This window comes from Pectinophora gossypiella, unplaced genomic scaffold (genome assembly GCF_024362695.1).
Source record: "Pectinophora gossypiella unplaced genomic scaffold, ilPecGoss1.1 Pgos_93, whole genome shotgun sequence".
Lineage (NCBI taxonomy): Eukaryota > Metazoa > Arthropoda > Insecta > Lepidoptera > Gelechiidae > Pectinophora > Pectinophora gossypiella.
In genome coordinates this window covers 32382-52654 of record NW_026063303.1, presented here as the reverse complement: position 1 = coordinate 52654, position 20273 = coordinate 32382, and the positions used below count along the sequence as shown (strand labels likewise).

The 20273-nt window shown below is 35.7% G+C and overlaps 2 protein-coding genes across 4 annotated transcripts; one reads left to right on the top strand and one right to left on the bottom strand.

Moving 5' to 3' along the window:
• Positions 1-324: 324 nt before the first annotated feature.
• Positions 325-2255, bottom strand: LOC126381712 (myb-related transcription factor, partner of profilin-like). Its single transcript, XM_050031167.1, has 4 exons — positions 1720-2255; positions 1488-1561; positions 1277-1407; positions 325-1169 (listed from the first exon to the last, which is right to left on the bottom strand). The coding sequence occupies exons 1-4, from the start codon at positions 1900-1902 to the stop codon at positions 652-654; spliced, it is 906 nt and encodes a 301-aa protein (XP_049887124.1). The 5' UTR covers positions 1903-2255; the 3' UTR covers positions 325-651.
• Positions 2256-17860: 15605 nt separating this feature from the next.
• On the top strand, positions 17861-19773 carry LOC126381713 (uncharacterized). 3 transcript variants are annotated; one of them, XR_007568942.1, is made up of 8 exons: positions 17863-18033; positions 18118-18252; positions 18351-18488; positions 18573-18691; positions 18792-18926; positions 19015-19141; positions 19243-19376; positions 19493-19769. XR_007568942.1 is itself a non-coding variant. In XM_050031168.1 (4 exons), the coding sequence occupies exons 2-4, from the start codon at positions 18121-18123 to the stop codon at positions 18609-18611; spliced, it is 309 nt and encodes a 102-aa protein (XP_049887125.1). In that variant the 5' UTR covers positions 17861-18033; positions 18118-18120; the 3' UTR covers positions 18612-18726. The 3 variants fall into 3 exon arrangements, 1 of the variants encoding a protein (XP_049887125.1); XR_007568943.1 differs by lacking the exon at positions 18573-18691 and having other exon boundaries at positions 17862-18033; positions 19493-19773; XM_050031168.1 differs by lacking the exons at positions 18792-18926; positions 19015-19141; positions 19243-19376; positions 19493-19769 and having other exon boundaries at positions 17861-18033; positions 18573-18726.
• The last annotated feature ends 500 nt before the right edge of the window (positions 19774-20273 follow it).

The following is a 20273-nucleotide window of genomic DNA, read 5'->3' as shown; positions in this document are numbered from 1 at the left end:
GTAGAAAGAACATTTGGGATCTGGAAAAGACGATTCCCATGTCTACAAAGAGGCATGGGAAACAAGCTGACTACAGTGAGCAATATAATAGTGGCTTGTGCAGTGCTCCACAACCTTCTATTCACTTGAACGATGATATAGAAGAGACCGAGTCTACACCTACACTAGAGGAAGGAAATGCAGACCCCATTAATGAATTACAGAATACAGAATCTGGTTTCGTTCTCAGGAATTCTATTATTGCAAATTATTTTACATAATTTTTTAGAGAAAATATTATAATATTAGTAATTATTATAATAGTAGACTTATAAATAAAAGATATTTATTGAGAAATGTATACTTTAATTCTTATTTACATACTTAACATAAATAGCCTATATACGTCCCACTGCTGGGCACAGGCCTCCTCCCAACAACTTCAAATCAAATCAATTTATTTGCGAGAACACAGAATACAAAAAAGGTGGCAAAATAATTCAAATAACAATGCTGTGATGTGTTCGGCCTGCATGCAGGCGTACAAATATACATAAAATAATAGAAAAAATGATACATTGAAAAGAAAATTATTGAAAAATACTTATTATTAAAAAAATCAACAACTTCAGCTTCTTATTTACAACTAGGAATTTTTGAATTTTTTCGATCTCAAATGTCACCTGATTTCTGTTTTTTTAAAATAAATTCAGCCAACTCTGCTTTGGCTCGAGCTTCCCTAATTTGCTCCGCCAGCAGTGCTTTCTGCATCTCATGTAGCTCATTACTCCGTCTTCGTCTGTCTTCAAACTCCATACGCAGAACGTCTATTGATCCACGAATGGTAGCAGAAGATCTGTTTGGAGCCTGGAGCGGTTGTGATACTTGTGGTGGAGTCGGTGTCTGGAGTGATTGTGATGGAGTCTGTGTATGGAGTGATTCTGGTAGTGTTGGTGTCTGGAGTGATTGTGATGGAGTCGGTGTATGGAGTGATTCTGGTAGTGTTGGTGTCTGGAGTGATTGTGATGGAGTCGGTATATGGAGTGATTCTGGTAGTGTTGGTGTCTGGAGTGATTGTGATGGAGTCGGTGTCTGGGGTGGATGCGGTGGAGTCGGTGGTCGGATTTTGGTTGTCTGGGTCTGGGTCTTGTCTGGGTCGGAGTCCGTTAAATCAAGCTGTGTTGAATACTCTGCAAAGAATAAAGTTTGTATTTATTTAAATATTAATTATATCACTACTATTTCAAAAGAATAGAATCAACATTACAGTATATAATATAAATATTGCAAACTGTACCTAATTCTAGGGTGTCACTGTCGATTACATCATCCAGACCAACAATTAATGCCGATGTAATTTGGCTGATATCGGGGTCGATGTCAGCGTCCTCTGTGGCAGGACCTCCTCCTGTGGCGAACCGATGTTGCCTTTGGAAGAAAGAAAATACATGTATTTTTCTATTAAATTAAAAGATAGAAAAAAGGGACAAGTTTATTTATTATTATACCTTTCTTTGGTCAAGGCATCCCTTTGACGCTGCTTGAGGTTTTGCCACAGCTTGCGGAGTTGCTGATGCTTGACCTAAAAGTATTAATAATAAATTATCATATGTTGAAAATTCCTTGTATATTTAAAATTGATAAAGCATACTACTGTTAGATGATTTTCACAGCTTTCAATTGCAATCATTTACTAGATCATATAGCTGTGTTCATGACCAAAATAAATTGGGAACTTACGTGTTGCGTAGTAAGCGGGCTTGCATTGAATTCCCGGGTTACGGAGTTCCACGACTCATTTTTTATACGAAGTGTGGCCCCGTCCGTCTGCTTATTTTCTATTATATGGCTATGTTTTTTTAATATTGATAATAATAATTGTTTTTCGGCAGAGGAAAAAGTAAATTTCTGGCGCTTATCCATTTTACAAAATTCAAATATTCAAACAAATCGGTCTGGCCTGTCAAATAATGACAGTTGCGTTTAGCTTCCGTAGGTAACTTACATCTGCGTTTTGTTGGTTAAAAATAATAACAAAAAAGTCATCTATTCACGCGCAACTCATTGAAATGGACTTGAAAGTTTGGTAACTAAGCCAAGAAATTAAAAAAAAAACATGAGTTCGTCTCCAACTGCTACTTGAGATCAATCTCAGCTGAGTTGAGCTTAAGTCATGTTTATTAATTAGTGACAGACTTAAGACGTTGCTCACGTCTCAAGTCAATCTCAGCTGAGACGCACTTAAGATGACGTTTGAGATCGATCTATTAATACGGGCCTTAATGTGTATATGTACCTAAGGTTCCGTCCACAGTAAAGGTTAATAAAGGAAAATTCTGTGTATGTAAGTATGTAGTATAGATACACGTCTAATGCATAAGTACGAGACAGACCATTCTAAGGTATTATATTATTCTTTATTTTTGATGTGTGATGATGATGATGAGAGATGTTCAACCCAATCGTATTATTATATCTTAGATTTCGCCATCAGAATTTTCTTTTACTGATCACATCTGTGGACGGAACCTTAGGTGCGCGATTCCAAATCGCACTTGGCTGGTTTTTTTTTTATATTTTGACAAATATACATACTTCACTTATATTACTCTGAAATAATCTCACACTATGATGCAACAAGATCAAAATAAGAACAAAAACTGTGGTATTACGTTTTACTGTTATTTTATATTAAATTTTCGAAATATTCCTAAACAGAGTGCTGCATTGCATACCTACATAATATCTCGCCTATTTCCCATTGGGGTAGGCAGGAAACAGATTACGAGAGAGAATATGAATGAGATTGGACTTAAAGTTAGTTTATTACCTCAATTAAATATTTATGTTACAATTATGTAATTATTTGCTTAATCTTTTATTAAAACTGTCAAAAGGATACTAATGACAACGTTGAGAAGTATGAGTGAAATGACTTTGAATGATAAAATAGCGTGATAAGGGACTGTTGTGAAAGAAAATGTATAGTGAAGAGAATTGATAAAAGAATGCTTAGATATTTAGTAGGACAGACAAGATTTATTTAGTAGTATAATTAGTAGAATCGGAAGAGGAAGGCCTAGGTAGTACATACCTCGATTAATTCCAGGATATTTAAAGAAAAGCCACGGTCAAGAGTAATGGGAACCGGCGAGCGTGCATTAAGACTTTGATAAGAGTGGTCGAAGCAAAGTGATGTGTCAGGATCGTAGTAAATGGTATTGCGTGGTCTCTGCCTATCCCAACGGGAAATAGGCATACTCTTAAGTATGTATTTTTTCGAGAAAGTTGCTTAGAATGATATTTGATAATCATAAGCTCATAGTTTCAGTATTCCATAACATAACATAAACATAAATGGCCTATATACGTCCCACTGCTGGGCACAGGCCTCCTCTCAATCAACCGGAGAGGGTATGGAGCATACTCCACCACGCTGCTCCACTGCGGGTTGGTGAAGGTGTTTTTACGGCTAATAGCCGGGACCAACGGCTTAACGACTTATGGCAGTATTTCATAAGTTTTTTTTTTATATACCACTAGCGACCCGCCCCGGTTTCGCTCGGGTGCAATGCTTATACTAAATACACTACAGAAAAACTGTGAACGTTGTATATAAAAACATAGCCGCCCGCTCCGGCTTTGCATGGGTATAAAATATATAGCCTATGTCACTCACTCAAAAATGATTAAAATCGATCCAGTAGTTTTGATTTATTCTTTACTGCTCTTGACATGCACACGTTAAATTTGGAGTAAAACAATTCCCCTTTCCCTATACTTACCATGGAGATTTACTGCTATCTTTGGAATATCTAAATTCATACACTATGTAGTGTATTTTACTTATTTACTTTTTACCTATTTATTTTATTTTTATTAAATCTAATTTTATCTAACCTTATGTAGGTACTTAAATATAATTACTATAAGTGGCGTTATAGTAGTTGGCGTTAATTTCGCTTTCGTGGTACTCCATATCATAGGTGGAACAATTGGTTGGTTGTTAGCTAACTCTAGAAATTCAATTTAGACTAAGGGTCTGACGTTTTTTCTTAGACGCACTTTGGCTTGGTGTAGTTTTACATATTTGCGTTAGCTGTTTAATTTTTAGTTCATAGTCAGAATTTTTATTTATAAGTGCATAGTTTTCAGATACCAAATTCTCAATTTCATTCTCTGCTATTTCCAGTTTTTGTTCCAGTTGTTGAATTTTTGATTGTAACTCTTCCAAGTATAAGCTCGTATTCATCCGTAGATGAATACTAAAGATATCTATAAGAGATACACATATACCATCGCGGTGTTTTCTGTGGACCTCTTTAATGTGTATAATACATAGTACATTATTTTGATAAATCTTGTAGGGTTTAGCCTGCGTTTACAATGTAAAGGCGGCATTGTGTATCTTTATACGTAAGGCTTAAACAAATTACTACCTAGGTTTATTGATCCGACTGAAATTGTATATGCGTAGGTTATTATTTCTTTTTTTAATAATAGGTAATTTAATGGTCATATAATAGTTATTGCATTGCCTGTAATTATATCTGTGAATTATTTTTTTATTAAAAAAATACATTATTGGGGATGATAATATTGATAAATAATATTTTAATTTTTAAGTATATAGGGTAAACTGCCTAATTATTAGCACCTTAAATTATTGATACAGTCTAATCATTGCTCAAATTTTAACGTTTAACGTTCGCACTGAGGTTAAGGCGTTTAAAATGGTTTTTTAAAAAAATGTCCATTACCTAGAACCAGATTGGACCATATTTTTGTTTAGATAGCATGGAATATATCAAAATTATCTTATTTTTTTCCTACTAAAGACAGTAGGGATGTCAAAAATAGGGTGTATTGCCTTATCTATTAAATAAATTAATATCTAACGTTTACTAATTCCTTAGGTCTAACACACCAAGGCTCCGATGTGTATGAAGGTAATAATTCGCAATGTACGGTTATCTCAGCATGCGCTTCAATTTATTCTGTATTCCATAATCGCGCATGTTTCACTACTGCCGAAGTTGATGAAATTTTAAAAATGGGGGATACACTTTACATGCAGTTAAAATATTTACTTCAGAGGGGTGTCAGTTATTTTATGCCAGATGAATTACCCAATGAGCTTCGCGTCGGGAGTAACGTCGTAAATATAGTTAGCATGGAGGACAACTGGATCATTTCTAATACGTATCCTACAACTCCCGCGAATAAAGACGTAGGTTTATTAACGTTAAAGAATATTTTGGACAACAGAGTATTTTTTAATACTAATGACTATACTGTTGATTCAGAATTTGCGTATAATGTAAACAATTCAAATCACAACGACAGTACGGATAGCATATTGTTTACGGGTCAAGGTTATACTTTTAGTTTTTGGCGCTTTAATGGTGAATATTATTTCTTTAACAGCCATGCGGTTAACAGCAAAAACATTAACATAGGAAGGGGCAAACCAGAGGACGGTCCTTACGTAGCACGTTTATTTAAATGTAATTCAACCGAAGCGCTAGCAAAACTTTTACTCGCGAATGAAATTTACGACGGATCCGAATACTCATTAACTCGATTAAGAGTATTAAATGACGACCTTATGTGGCAAAATGAAACCCAGGTTAGATCCGAAACGTCACAGTCCATTTTAATAGATTTAATATCATCACCATTACATATGAATCAAACTTTAGATTCTATTTTGATAAACTATCAGTCAACACTGACCCCGCTTAAAACCTCTGTGCAAAATTTATATAGTAAATTGAAAGTTGATACAAATCCTGTAGATGTTTATGACACTACAAATGATTTGAAATTGACAATTTTAAAACCAGTTGTCCTATTAGAAAGAATTGGTAATCAAAACCAATGCGTTAAAAATAAAGGCGGCCGACCCAAAAAACAGAAACGTGGACGAAAACCGAATAAAGAAAATGCGCATCGCGAAGCTGTAAGGAAATATACAACGAAACACCCCGCTGTTAATCGCAAGGCAGTTCAACGGTATAACGACCGCAATCCAGACATTAACCGCGAGGCCGTTCAACGGTATAACGAACGCAATCCAGACATTAACCGCGCCGCCGTTCAACGGTATAACGAACGCAATCCAGACATAAACCGCGCGGCCGTTCAACGTTATAACGAGAACAATCCAGACGTTCATCGCGCGGCCGTTCAACGTTATAACGAGAACAACCCAGACGTTCATCGCGCGGCCGTTCAACGTTATAACGAGAACAACCCAGACGTTCATCGCGCAGCCGTTCAACGTTATTACGAGCTCCACCCCGAAATTAACAAAAAAGCAGCACAAAGATATACAGAAAATTGTCGTAACATAGAAACACCGCTGAGATATTCAAAAAATTTAATAGGTGAAAAACAGGGGCATGAACTCAGTACTATTCGCTTATATAATTTAAAAAATACGTCGCTTCTGTCTGAGCTAACATATAGATGTCCAAGATGCAATGCTCCATTGTTCGAAGAAGAGAAATCTCGTCGGCAATGGTGTTGTCATTCAGGTGACTATAACGTTCAGAATTTTCTCCCATTAAACGAAGAATTTTATACAAATCCTGCTTTTTTAAATAGACCACGCGCTTACAATAATATTTTTGCATTTTCGGCATTAGGTGTTTCCCACGGTTTCCATCATCCAGAAGGTATATCTTTTCTAAAAATTCAAGGACGTATTTACCACCGTATCTTTGATTTATCTACAATGAAAGTCCGAATAATATAATTTTTTACATAAATGACAGTAGCGAAAGAGAAAGTTTAGCTGGCGAATTAAGTTTAGATAAATCGGTAGTTCGAATGATTACAGGTTTCATGCACACAGTTAATCCATACATAAATTGTTTTAGAAGATTAAGTTTAGAGGTATCATCAGAAGCTTTCTTGAAGTTCGAAAAAACTACTCGTGCGACTCACGGTAACATCCTCGGAGATCAACCTATTGGTCAAGAAATTGCCGCAATTATTAGTACAGACCGCGAAGAATTTACTCCACGCTGTATTGTAGTCAAAAAGATAGCAGACGGTAGGCCTCGAACAATAGATATAATGGATTCCTTATACGAGACTTTCCAGTATCCTCTCTTATATCCTCACGGAAATACTGGTTGGCATCCAGATATGAGAGATAATAAGGGCAATAAGCTTAATCAGGTTAAATATGTCCGTTGTTTACTTTTATCCGAATCGCGATTTAGCATATTTGGTCGTTTATCTGAAGAGTGGTTAGTCGATATGTTTTGTAGAGTTTTAGAAGAACGCTTGCGGTTTTTGAAAAATAGCCAAACAAAACAACAAAACAGGCTAAGAGTAGCTCCACTCCAAGAATTAATTAATGACGAGTTTATTTTTAGAGAAGGTGGAGTAGAACCTGGTAAAATTTATTTACCTAGCTCATTCACAGGGGGTCCACGGTACATGAAAAAGAAATACCTGGACGCTATAGCAATGGTAAACAGGTTAGGTCCACCATCATATTTTTTAACTTTAACTTGTAACCCCAACTGGCCTGAAATAAAAAATTCAACATTATCAGGTCGACCAAAAGACCCCCTAACATGTGCTCGAGTTTTCAACTTAAAACTCGGAGAGTTATTGAAAGATTTAAAATCGGGTAAATGGTTCGGAAAAATTGTTTATATAATGCATGTTATAGAGTTCCAAAAAAGAGGACTACCACATGCGCATATTGCTTTTAGAGTGGAAGGTGGTGGACCTGTAGAAAGTGCGGATATTGATAAGTTTGTTCGTGCTACCATACCCGATCCAACACAAACTTTATTATACAAAGTTGTCATGGATCACATGATACACGGTCCATGCGGCCCTCCTTACCGAACTAATTTGCCGTGTTGGAATAGTGAAAAAAAAAACTGTTTAAAATATTTTCCAAAAAAGGAAACACCAGTCACCTTCAGTGACGATAGAGGTTTTATACATTTACATCGTAATAGTAAAAATCAGGCGATTATTAAATATCGCGGCAGAGACGTAATAGTTAATGATTTATGGGTCGTTCCTTATAATCCTGCTCTTCTCCTAAAATATGATGCTCACATAAATTTAGAAGTGTCCACACAGCGTGCTATAATTAAGTATTTGTTTAAATATATGACAAAAGGACCTGATGAAGCCCGCATTGCCGTTGTTGATGAAGAACATCGTGAGGATGAAATCGAACAATATGTCACTAAGCGATATATTAGTTCTAGCGAAGCAGCGTGGCGTGTTCTCGAATTTGATATTGTAGCTAGGAACCCTACGGTAAAAATGTTAACAGTACATTTGCCCGATCAAAATTCAGTATTTTTTAAGCCTGGCCACGCGAACGAGGCAGTTAATAATGCAGGTTCAGATCTTTTAGACTATTTCAGTAGGCCTTTAACTGAGGAGTTTGATCGGGTATCCTACTTAGACTTTTTTGAAACTTATAACATTCATGCGAAAGATCCATGTTTAAAGACAGTTCAGGCGGTGCAAATGCAAAACGGCAAATTTATTACGCGGAGAATGCGGGGTGAGCTCGTCGCGCGTCTATTTTGGGTCGCGCCGAACAGAGGTGAACAGTTCTTTTTAAGACTTCTTTTAAGTGTTTACCCTTGTCGTAGTTTCGCGGATTTACTTCAAATTGGAGGTCCAAATTGCACAACTTTTCAAGAAGCTGCCAAATTCGCAGGACTTGCGGACGACTCAGTCGAATATGAACGGGCTATGGAAGAAGCTTCCACTTTTTTAACCGGACCACGACTTCGTAGCTTTTTTGTAACGCTGGCTGTTAATGGTGCCTCAGTGGCGTCACTGTGGAACACGTATAAACGTCAATTGGCCGAAGATTTCCTTTATAGGGTGCCAGATGACGAAGAAAACGCGTTTAACATGTGCCTCATCCAAATAGATAGAATGCTACGCAGACACGGAACTTCGTTAATAGAACAAGGTTTGCCGGAAGTAATTTATAGGTCAACGGAGTTAGATAGGGAACGCACTGAATATGATTTAGATAGTTTGAAATCATACGTAGAAGAGTGGTTGCCACAGTTATCTCCCGATCAACGTGCCGTATTCGATTACGTGGAAAAGCTTTGCGTTGATAGTGTTTACCGAGAATCCAACAACTGTGCGATTTTTATCGATGGCCCCGCCGGCACCGGAAAAACGCTTTTATTGAAGGTCATAACTGCATATATCCGCGGTAACCTTAAAGGTATAGCTTTAACCTGTGCATCGTCTGCAATTGCTGCTCAAAATTACACAAACGGAATGACGGCTCATTCCTTGTTTAGATTTCCTTTACATCTATTAGATGATAGCGGATACTGGAACATCTCAAATGGTACTCAAAGAGCTGAATTGATTTATAATTCTAATCTCATTGTGTATGATGAAGCGCCGATGGCTCATAAATACCTTATAAATTTATTAAATAGATCATTGCAGGATTTGATGAGGTCAGACAAAATTTTTGGTTCTAAAATAATTATTTTTGCAGGAGATTTTCGTCAAATTCCTCCAGTAGTCCCAGAAGCACGAACGAATTTTGATATATTAAACGCGTCACTAAAAACTTCTCCTATTTGGAAACAATTGAAAAAATTTAGTTTGGTAACTTCACAGAGATGTAAGGATGACGCACAGTATGCAGATTTTCTTTTAAAACTGGGTTCAAATTTATTACCTACTCTTAGATTAGAAACAAATAATAATGATTTGCAATTAGTCCAACTTGAATCCATTGATTATGTTACTGAATTAGAAGATTTAATTGATTTTGTATTCCCAGAAGTTACTCTTACTGAGCCAGGCGTATGCTCCTTCAGAGCGATTCTATGCACCCGTAACGATGCAGTTAGAGAAATTAATGCCGTTATTTTAGACAAACTACCAGGAGAAGTATTACATTTTTATGCCATAGACAAAATTTTAAGCGACAACGCTGATCAAGTTTATTTTAGTCCCGAATTTTTACATACACTTCGACCACAAGGTGTTCCAGATTTCGATTTGCAATTAAAATTAGAATGTGTTTGTGTAATCACGCGTAATCTTAGTTTCGCGGACGGCTTAGTAAATGGCACCAAAGTAATAGTTGTTGAAACATCTCCATATATTATTAAAGTTCGGAAACAAGGTGAACTAGGAGATTATTTGATCCCTCGAATTCTTTTTAAAGCGCCTATAGAACATAACAGCCCTTACGAGATGTGTCGCCGTCAATTTCCATTGCAGGTGTGTTATGCAATGACTATTCACAAGAGCCAGGGTCAAACGATTAGTCGCGTTGGGGTCGATCTTAGATCTGATATGTTTAGTCACGGTCAACTGTATGTAGCTTTAGGACGCGTTCGCGAAAGACGTGACATAAAAGTATTACTACCCAGGCACCGAATCGAAAATGACCAACCTTTCTCGAATAACGTTATCATATCAGAACTTTTAAGTTTAACGTAACTTTATTTAGGGTGGCACTTCTTGAAAAGACTGAACAGTTCATCTCTGTTATTAAGCTTATTGGGTTTTTTTAGATCGGTTAAATCATGTGTTGAAATTATCGTATATTGCGAATTATTTATTATTATTTATATTCATTCTATCTTGTTTTTTTCTTCTTTTCGTATAATTTAACGATAGAACTGACTTTAACAAGCTTGCACTCGATTTGATGATGGTTACATTGAATTTCAAAGCTAGGTTTACCATTTTATTAGTCACAATCACTGAATTGAAATGTGTGTTAATCAATTGGCAATGTGTGCATGCCCTTCCCAGCCGTTAACGCTGTGGAGGCTCATCTTTAGGGGACGAGAGAACGGGCGTGAAGTGAACTGGCAGGATGAACACTTGGCTGCGGGTGCGACCGGTGCATGGGAGTGAAGTGGAGCTGGCTGGAAGATGGAGGCAGGTATCACTCGATTGCTTTAGCTGAGTTCCACTCAGATCAAGTAAGCTGTCATATGGATGAATGTCGCAGGTTGGAATGATCCGGAGTAGAACTGTCGGTGTCGTTCCCATCGTCGTAGGCATTTTCGGTGGATTTTGTAGGTCGATCGACAATGGTTGCGTGAGTTTTAGCTGTCAAGCTGCTATGCCGTGCTAGCCGATTCTTGCGATCTGGGATACAAGGGATGGACGTATCCTGTGGAATGATCGTGTCAGTGAAGGTTTGAATGTCGCTTAGGACTGGAAAGGAGGGAGTACGGAAACTGTAATCAGTATTCAGGATCTCGCTGTACATGGACAATGTTTAGTTTAGGTGTATTAAAGTGGTAATTGTTCGAAGTTATTTGAAAAGAATTCTGTTTCAGTGTTTAAGCGCTAAAACTGTTTGTTTTTTGTAAGCAAACGTATGATTTATTGATGTTCATTTTTTACTTTATAACGCTAACGCTTTACAAATAATATTGTTACCAAATTTAAGTGCGTATATAAACAATAAATTAATACTAAAATATTTCGATGAAGACACCAATAATGTTTATTGATACATTTTTCTCCTAAGTGCTACTTTCTCAACTTAAAGCAATAAGTTATGCAGTAATTATACTTCTACGAGTATATTTAAACAAATCATCATTCAAAAGCATTTTACCCAATACCTAACTTACATTAAGTAAAATTTATCTTTGTCATTTTAGTCACTTATATTTTTATCATTCACTAAGCAGTAAGCAAAATATATTTACTAAAATAATAAAAAAATACGATGTTCATGGTAAGTTGGATTAGCTATTTTATAACACAAACGACTTGATATTTTCATACATTAATTCAGGAAAATAAATGTATAATGAAAAATAAGTTTATATAACCGATTAAATTTGTGTAATGTGTAGTGTATACATTTTAATGTATTTACCATTTGCAAATTAGCGTATATTAGGAACTTAAGTTAGAATTAAGTAAACTAAAAAAAAATATACGCCTTAATTAATAAATATAAGGAAGAAAGGAAACTATCCGGGTGCCTGTTTACTCATCATCAAGGAAACTTTAAGAAATAACATTACTACAAATGTCTGCTCGAAGAAAGATTCAGAAATTTAAACAAATGCCCAGCTGGAAATCGATTAATGAGTACACATAAACGCTACACTCGCGTGTCCTGTAATGGAACGGACAGAATAAAGAATATGTGTTATGGTACGTCGAATCAGTACAGTATAATATTATACATTAGCATTCAATGGTGTAAGAATCGTCATCGTCCTTGTGTCAGCAAAGACGCATCATCAATTGCACAGATTTGTGGCTACAAATATATAAATGAAAAGTGTTATTTAGAACATTATTTATTGTGTTGTGGAATAAAATAGGTCAATAATTACCTATATCCGGCAGTGACGAACAATTTCATTCATAAACATGGGTAAATATGACGACTGTCAGATGGGCTAAACATGAAAAAAGTCCTTAAACCAAATCCCATTGTTTCGCTGTTGTGTTTGAAAATCTAAGCCGCAGGAGGATATTATTTACGACCATGCTTTACCTTTAATGGTGTATTTAAAAATAATTAAGCCTATAATCAACAATGAATGTTCTATACCATTCTAAGCAAATTCAAAAACAAATTTGATCATGTTAATTTCTGGCCTCCCACAAGCGGGTCTCACCAGTATTGACAGAAGAATGATCACTCATCGATACAAAAACATACATAAAGTAATTAATACATGTATACAGGCTAAATAAAGTGAAATTGCTAGAAAATACCTACTACTTGGAAAAACAATAATTGGAGAAGAAAGCACTACCTAACAACGTGAAACTTTGATATTCAAATTTTCAAATCAAATATGGCTAAAACAAAAAAAAATACTTAAAAATTGAAAGGTAAAAGAAAACACCTTTAGTTAAAAAAATTGGAAAGCGAGTCATATTTTATATATTCTGGTAAAATTGTTTAGTTTTAAATGTTACCAAATACACCAAATGTTATTAGAAATGAAAGTAACAAGTCATATTTTCTATATTATTACGCATTAAGTTTAATTTATATGTGTACAGTCATAACCAACATACTACCTACGTTTTATTTTTTAAGTCTACATTCGTTATTTATTTACTTATAATGACGCAAATAACAAACAACTATGCTTGTTATGAATTTGCATACACCTACAGTAAATCCAACTTACCATGAATATACAATGATAATATAATATACATAGTAAGTGCAGAATAAAAACTTAGGGATTACATGGTTTTATGTTTTCCAGTGGATCTGGTTAGAGCTATGTCACGCTAAATAGTATTCTTTGCATTTCTTCTTACAATACTTTTCAATAGAACACTGTTTCGCATGAGACGGTTCCTCAAAAAACATAATATCGTGTATGAGCTAAACTAAAACTTAGGTTTTATATGGTTTTATGTTTTCCAGTGGATCTGGTTAGAGCTATGTCACGCTAAATGGTGTTCTTTGCATTTCTTCTTACAATACTTTTCAATAGAACACTGTTTCGCATGAGACGGTTCCTCAAAAAACATAATATCGTGTATGAGCTAAACAAAAACTTAGGTTTTATATGGTTTTATGTTTTCCAGTGGATCTGGTTAGAGCTATGTCACGCTAAATGGTGTTCTTTGCATTTCTTCTTACAATACTTTTCAATAGAACACTGTTTCGCATGAGACGGTTCCTCAAAAAACATAATATCGTGTATGAGCTAAACTAAAACTTAGGTTTTATATGGTTTTATGTTTTCCAGTGGATCTGGTTAGAGCTATGTCACGCTAAATGGTGTTTTTGCATTTCTTCTTACAATACTTTTCAATAGAACACTGTTTCGCATGAAGCTCAAAAAACATAATATCGTGTATGAGCTAAACTAAAACTTAGGGTTTTACATGGTTTTATGTTTTCCAGTGGATCTGGTTAGAGCTATGTCACGCTAAATTGTGTTCTTTGCATTTCTTCTTACAATACTTTTCAATAGAACACTGTTTCGCATGAGACGGTTCCTCAAAAAACATAATATCGTGTATGAGCTAAACTAAAACTTAGGGTTTTACATGGTTTTATGTTTTCCAGTGGATCTGGTTAGAGCTATGTCACGCTAAATGGTGTTCTTTGCATTTCTTCTTACAATACTTTTCAATAGAACACTGTTTCGCATGAGACGGTTCCTCAAAAAACATAATATCGTGTATGAGCTAAACTAAAACTTAGGTTTTATATGGTTTTATGTTTTCCAGTGGATCTGGTTAGAGCTATGTCACGCTAAATGGTGTTCTTTGCATTTCTTCTTACAATACTTTTCAATAGAACACTGTTTCGCATGAGACGGTTCCTCAAAAAACATAATATCGTGTATGAGCTAAACTAAAACTTAGGGTTTTACATGGTTTTATGTTTTCCAGTGGATCTGGTTAGAGCTATGTCACGCTAAATGGTGTTCTTTGCATTTCTTCTTACAATACTTTTCAATAGAACACTGTTTCGCATGAGACGGTTCCTCAAAAAACATAATATCGTGTATGAGCTAAACAAAAACTTAGGTTTTATATGGTTTTATGTTTTCCAGTGGATCTGGTTAGAGCTATGTCACGCTAAATGGTGTTCTTTGCATTTCTTCTTACAATACTTTTCAATAGAACATTGTTTCGCATGAGACGGTTCCTCAAAAAACATAATATCGTGTATGAGCTAAACAAAAACTTAGGTTTTATATGGTTTTATGTTTTCCAGTGGATCTGGTTAGAGCTATGTCACGCTAAATGGTGTTCTTTGCATTTCTTCTTACAATACTTTTCAATAGAACACTGTTTCGCATGAGACGGTTCCTCAAAAAACATAATATCGTGTATGAGCTAAACTAAAACTTAGGTTTTACATGGTTTTATGTTTTCCAGTGGATCTGGTTAGAGCTATGTCACGCTAAATGGTGTTCTTTGCATTTCTTCTTACAATACTTTTCAATAGAACACTGTTTCGCATGAGACGGTTCCTCAAAAAACATAATATCGTGTATGAGCTAAACAAATACTTAGGTTTTATATGGTTTTATGTTTTCCAGTGGATCTGGTTAGAGCTATGTCACGCTAAATGGTGTTCTTTGCATTTCTTCTTACAATACTTTTCAACAGAACATTGTTTCGCATGAGACGGTTCCTCAAAAAACATAATATCGTGTATGAGCTAAACAAAAACTTAGGTTTTATATGGTTTTATGTTTTCCAGTGGATCTGGTTAGAGCTATGTCACGCTAAATGGTGTTCTTTGCATTTCTTCTTACTTTTCAATAGAACACTGTTTCGCATGAGACGGTTCCTCAAAAAACATAATATCGTGTATGAGCTAAACTAAAACTTAGGGTTTTACATGGTTTTATGTTTTCCAGTGGATCTGGTTAGAGCTATGTCACGCTAAATGGTGTTCTTTGCATTTCTTCTTACAATACTTTTCAATAGAACACTGTTTCGCATGAGACGGTTCCTCAAAAAACATAATATCGTGTATTCGTTTTCCAGTGGATCTGGTTAGAGCTATGTCACGCTAAATGGTGTTCTTTGCATTTCTTCTTACAATACTTTTCAATAAAACATAATATCGTGTATGAGCTAAACAAAAACTTAGGTTTTATATGGTTTTATGTTTTCCAGTGGATCTGGTTAGAGCTATGTCACGCTAAATGGTGTTCTTTGCATTTCTTCTTACAATACTTTTCAATAGAACACTGTTTCGCATGAGACGGTTCCTCAAAAAACATAATATCGTGTATGAGCTAAACTAAAACATAGGGTTTTACATGGTTTTATGTTTTCCAGTGGATCTGGTTAGAGCTATGTCACGCTAAATGGTGTTCTTTGCATTTCTTCTTACAATACTTTTCAATAGAACATTGTTTCGCATGAGACGGTTCCTCAAAAAACATAATATCGTGTATGAGCTAAACAAAAACTTAGGTTTTATATGGTTTTATGTTTTCCAGTGGATCTGGTTAGAGCTATGTCACGCTAAATGGTGTTCTTTGCATTTCTTCTTACAATACTTTTCAATAGAACACTGTTTCGCATGAGACGGTTCCTCAAAAAACATAATATCGTGTATGAGCTAAACTAAAACTTAGGTTTTATATGGTGTTATGTTTTCCAGTGGATCTGGTTAGAGCTATGTCACGCTAAATGGTGTTCTTTGCATTTCTTCTTACAATACTTTTCAATAGAACACTGTTTCGCATGAAACGGTTCCTCAAAAAACATAATATCGTGTATGAGCTAAACTAAAACTTAGGGTTTTACATGGTTTTATGTTTTCCAGTGGATCTGGTTAGAGCTATGTCACGCTAAATGGTGTTCTTTGCATTTCTTCTTACAATACTTTTCAATAGAACACTGTTTCGCATGAGACGGTTCCTCAAAAAACATAATATCGTGTATGAGCTAAACTAAAACTTAGGGTTTTACATGGTTTTATGTTTTCCAGTGGATCTGGTTAGAGCTATGTCACGCTAAATGGTGTTCTTTGCATTTCTTCTTACAATACTTTTCAATAGAACATTGTTTCGCATGAGATGGTTCCTCAAAAAACATAATATTGTGTATGAGCTAAACTAAAACTTAGGTTTTATATTGTTTTATGTTTTCCAGTGGATGTGGTTAGAGCCATGTCACGCTAAATAGCATTCTTGTCATTTCTTCTTTCCATCCTTTATATTATATTAAATAATATTTCATATGGTATTATTTCGTTCTTTAATTTAATGTGTTTTTAATGCTTCTGAATGTGATTTTGTTTTAAATACTTAACTTATTAGCATTCATCAGTATCCAAGAATTCATCATACCACTGCTAATCAATAAATACCGAAAAAACACCTGCCTGTTCATTTATTACTTGTTTCATTAAACAGGAATTTGCATATCGATCGTTTTCAATTAACTTCGAACAGTTACAACTACACGTAAACTGAGCATGTAGTCTATCTACAGCAAGATCGTGACCGCTGACTGCAGCTCTCCTTCTCCCTCCATTTCACTCCCAATCGACATTTTCACCTTTGCTGATATGATTACTCCACAGGATACCTCCATCCCCTGCATACCTGGTCGCTAGATTCGGCTGGCACGTCATATCGGTTTGACAGCCAACTCACGTAACTATTGTTGATCGATCCACAGTCCACTGAAGTGCCTACGATGAAGGGAACAACATGGACAGTTCTACTCCGAATTACTCCAACCCATGCGATGTTCATCCATGCGACAACCCACCTGATCTGAGTGGAACTTAACTGAAGCAAGAGAGTGATGCCTAATTCCATCTGCCAACTAGCTCCACTTCTCTCTCGTGCACCAGTCGCACCCACACCGACGTGTTCATCTTGCCAGTTTTCCTCACACCCGTCCACTTGTCTCTTGAAGATTGGCGTCCACAACACCAACGGTTGGTTAGGTCATGCAAGCATTGTTACAATTGATAAAAACACATATTTTCATTTAGTGAATGTGATAACCTGTACTAATAATTTGGTCAACTTAGCGATGATAACTCAATGTAAGTATTAACAAACTCGGTACGTGTTTGTTATTGTCAATAATATCTTTAAATTATACAACTCGCTTATGTTTGACAATTACTGAGTAATTGCTTTGCTTATTGCATGCTAATTGCTGAAAATTGCTTTTTATTTTAAATTCCTTAGTTAAAAATTGCTTTTTCTTTCACATTTCTCTGCTTATTGAATGACTATTGCTAACTCATTAGATAGAACCTACTTCTCATATAAGTAGGTGGATGCGGCCTCGATTAGCGGGGGAACCACATGAAAAAAAGCGAGCTACTGGGTGTACCTCCTGGGTAGTTTGGAAATCACCTAATATATATATGTATATATTTATAAATAAAAGTGAATATAATTATATAAATTAACATTATTATTTTTTTTAACAGGAAATGCACAATGCTAAAAACTGCGTAGGAGATTTTAATACAATAGTACTACCAAGCCTGATGTTGGCCGCTATTTCAATGAATGCAGCAGTGTGACAGCTAGCAATCAAAAGTAACAAGATATCGAGGTACGTTAAATGACGATCACGACCACTTTGGCAAAAACGTATCGCTATAGACTAAGGAAAATAAATTATATATTTTATTTACAGGAAATGCAGAAGGCAAAAAACTGTGTAGGAGTTCATGATGGCAATAGAATAAAATCGACCAAGCCTGAAGTCAGCAGCCCCTTCAATGAATGCAGCAGTGTGACAGCCAGCAATCAAAAGTTACAACATATCGAGGTACGTTTCAGGACGACCACGACTATTTTGGCAAAAACGTATCGCTATAGACTAAGGAAATATATATATATATATATATATATATATTTTATTTACAGGAAATGCAGATGGCAATAAACTGTGTAGGAGTTCATGATTGCAATAGAATAAAATCGACCAAGCCTGAAGTCAGCAGCCCCTTCAATGAATGCAGCAGTGTGACAGCCAACAATCAAAAGTTACAAGAAGATATCGAGGTACGTTTCATGACGACCACGACTATTTTAGCAAAAACGTATCGCTATCGACTAAGGAAAATAAATTATATATTTTATTTACAGGAAATGCAGAAGGCAAAAAACTGCGTAGGAGATCATTAATACAAAAGTATTATATAAACCAAACCTGATGTTGCCAGCTCCTTCAATGAATGTAGCAGTGTGACAGCCAGCAATCAAAAGTAACAAGATATCGAGCTACGTTTCATGACGACCACGACTATTTTAGCAAAAACGTATCGCTATCGACTAAGGAAAATAAATTATATATTTTATTTACAGGAAATGCAGAAGGCAAAAAACTGCATAGGAGATCATTAATACAATAGTATTATATAAACCAAGCCTGATGTTGGCCGCTCATTCAAAGAATGCAGCAGTGTGACAGCCAGCAATCAAAAGTAACAAGATGTCGAGGTACGTTACATGACGATCACGACCACTTTGGCATAAACGTATCGCTATAGACTAAGGAAAAAAAATGTAATATATATTTTATTCACAGGAAATGCAGAGTGTAATAAACTGTGTAGGAGATTATGATTGCAATGGAATAAAATCGACCAAGCCTGAAGTCCTTCAATGCACGCAGCAGTGTGACAGCCAGCAATCAAAAGTTACAAGATATCGAGGTACGTTACATGACGACCACGACTATTTTGGCAAAGACGTATCGCTATCGACCAAGGAAAAGAAATTATTATATAATATTTAATATATATTTTATTTATAGGAAATGCAGAAGGCAAAGAACTGCGTAGGAGATTATTAATACAATAGTATTATATCAACCAAGCCTGATGTCGGTAGCTTCTTCAATGAATGCAGCAGTGTGACAGCCAGCAATCAATAGTGACAAGAATTTAGGTACGTTACATGACGACCACGACCACTTTGGCAAAAACGTATCGCTATCGACTAAGAAAAGGATATTATATCTATACGTTATTATAAATAAATTAATATTATTTTATTTTTAACAGGAAATACAGAAGGCAAAGAAGCAGATGTCATCAAAGAAGATCTTTGTTCCTGCAATGTTTCCGCAGACGATACATCCAACAGAGCGAAGTGGAAGGAAAAGACTCGGAAAAAAGACCCCACCACCATATGGGAACAATGCAAGGGAGAGAGAGAGAATATAATTTTATATTTTTATTTTTTGATAACATAAAATAAACCAACAATATCCTACACATTTTTTTTATTTCTTTTTGTGTCTGTCTTAATAGTTATTACAAATCTGTGATGCGAAACAAACTATACGAAAACGTCAATCCACGTACAACGCCCGCGAAGCTGCTTTAGCAGCGAGCGCACTTAGCACCATCTAGTTATTATATTATATATAGCTACAAACCCACTGACTGACTGACTGACTGACTCACTCACTGACATAATTGTTCTCCCAGAAGGAGGGTCGGGGGGTCAAAATGATGTATGGGGGGTGTGATCGGGACCTCCCGGTGAGTATGGGAAAAATCCCAAATCTTGGAAAACTGCTCCGCATCAGGGAGACACCCTACAGTCTGGCGCAACTATTATACCTGGATCGATTCTTTTTTCGCAAAACCTATTTAAATCTTGGTCAAATTCTATTGTCGGTGAAAAAAAATCAAAATGGCGGAAAAACAAGATGGCCGTCATACAAAATTTCTTTTTTCTAGAAAATGTCTCGGAGGTAAAAATGATGTATGGGGATGTAATCGGAACGTCTTGTTGAGTATGAAAACACTTCTCTATCTTCAAAATCTGCTCCGCATC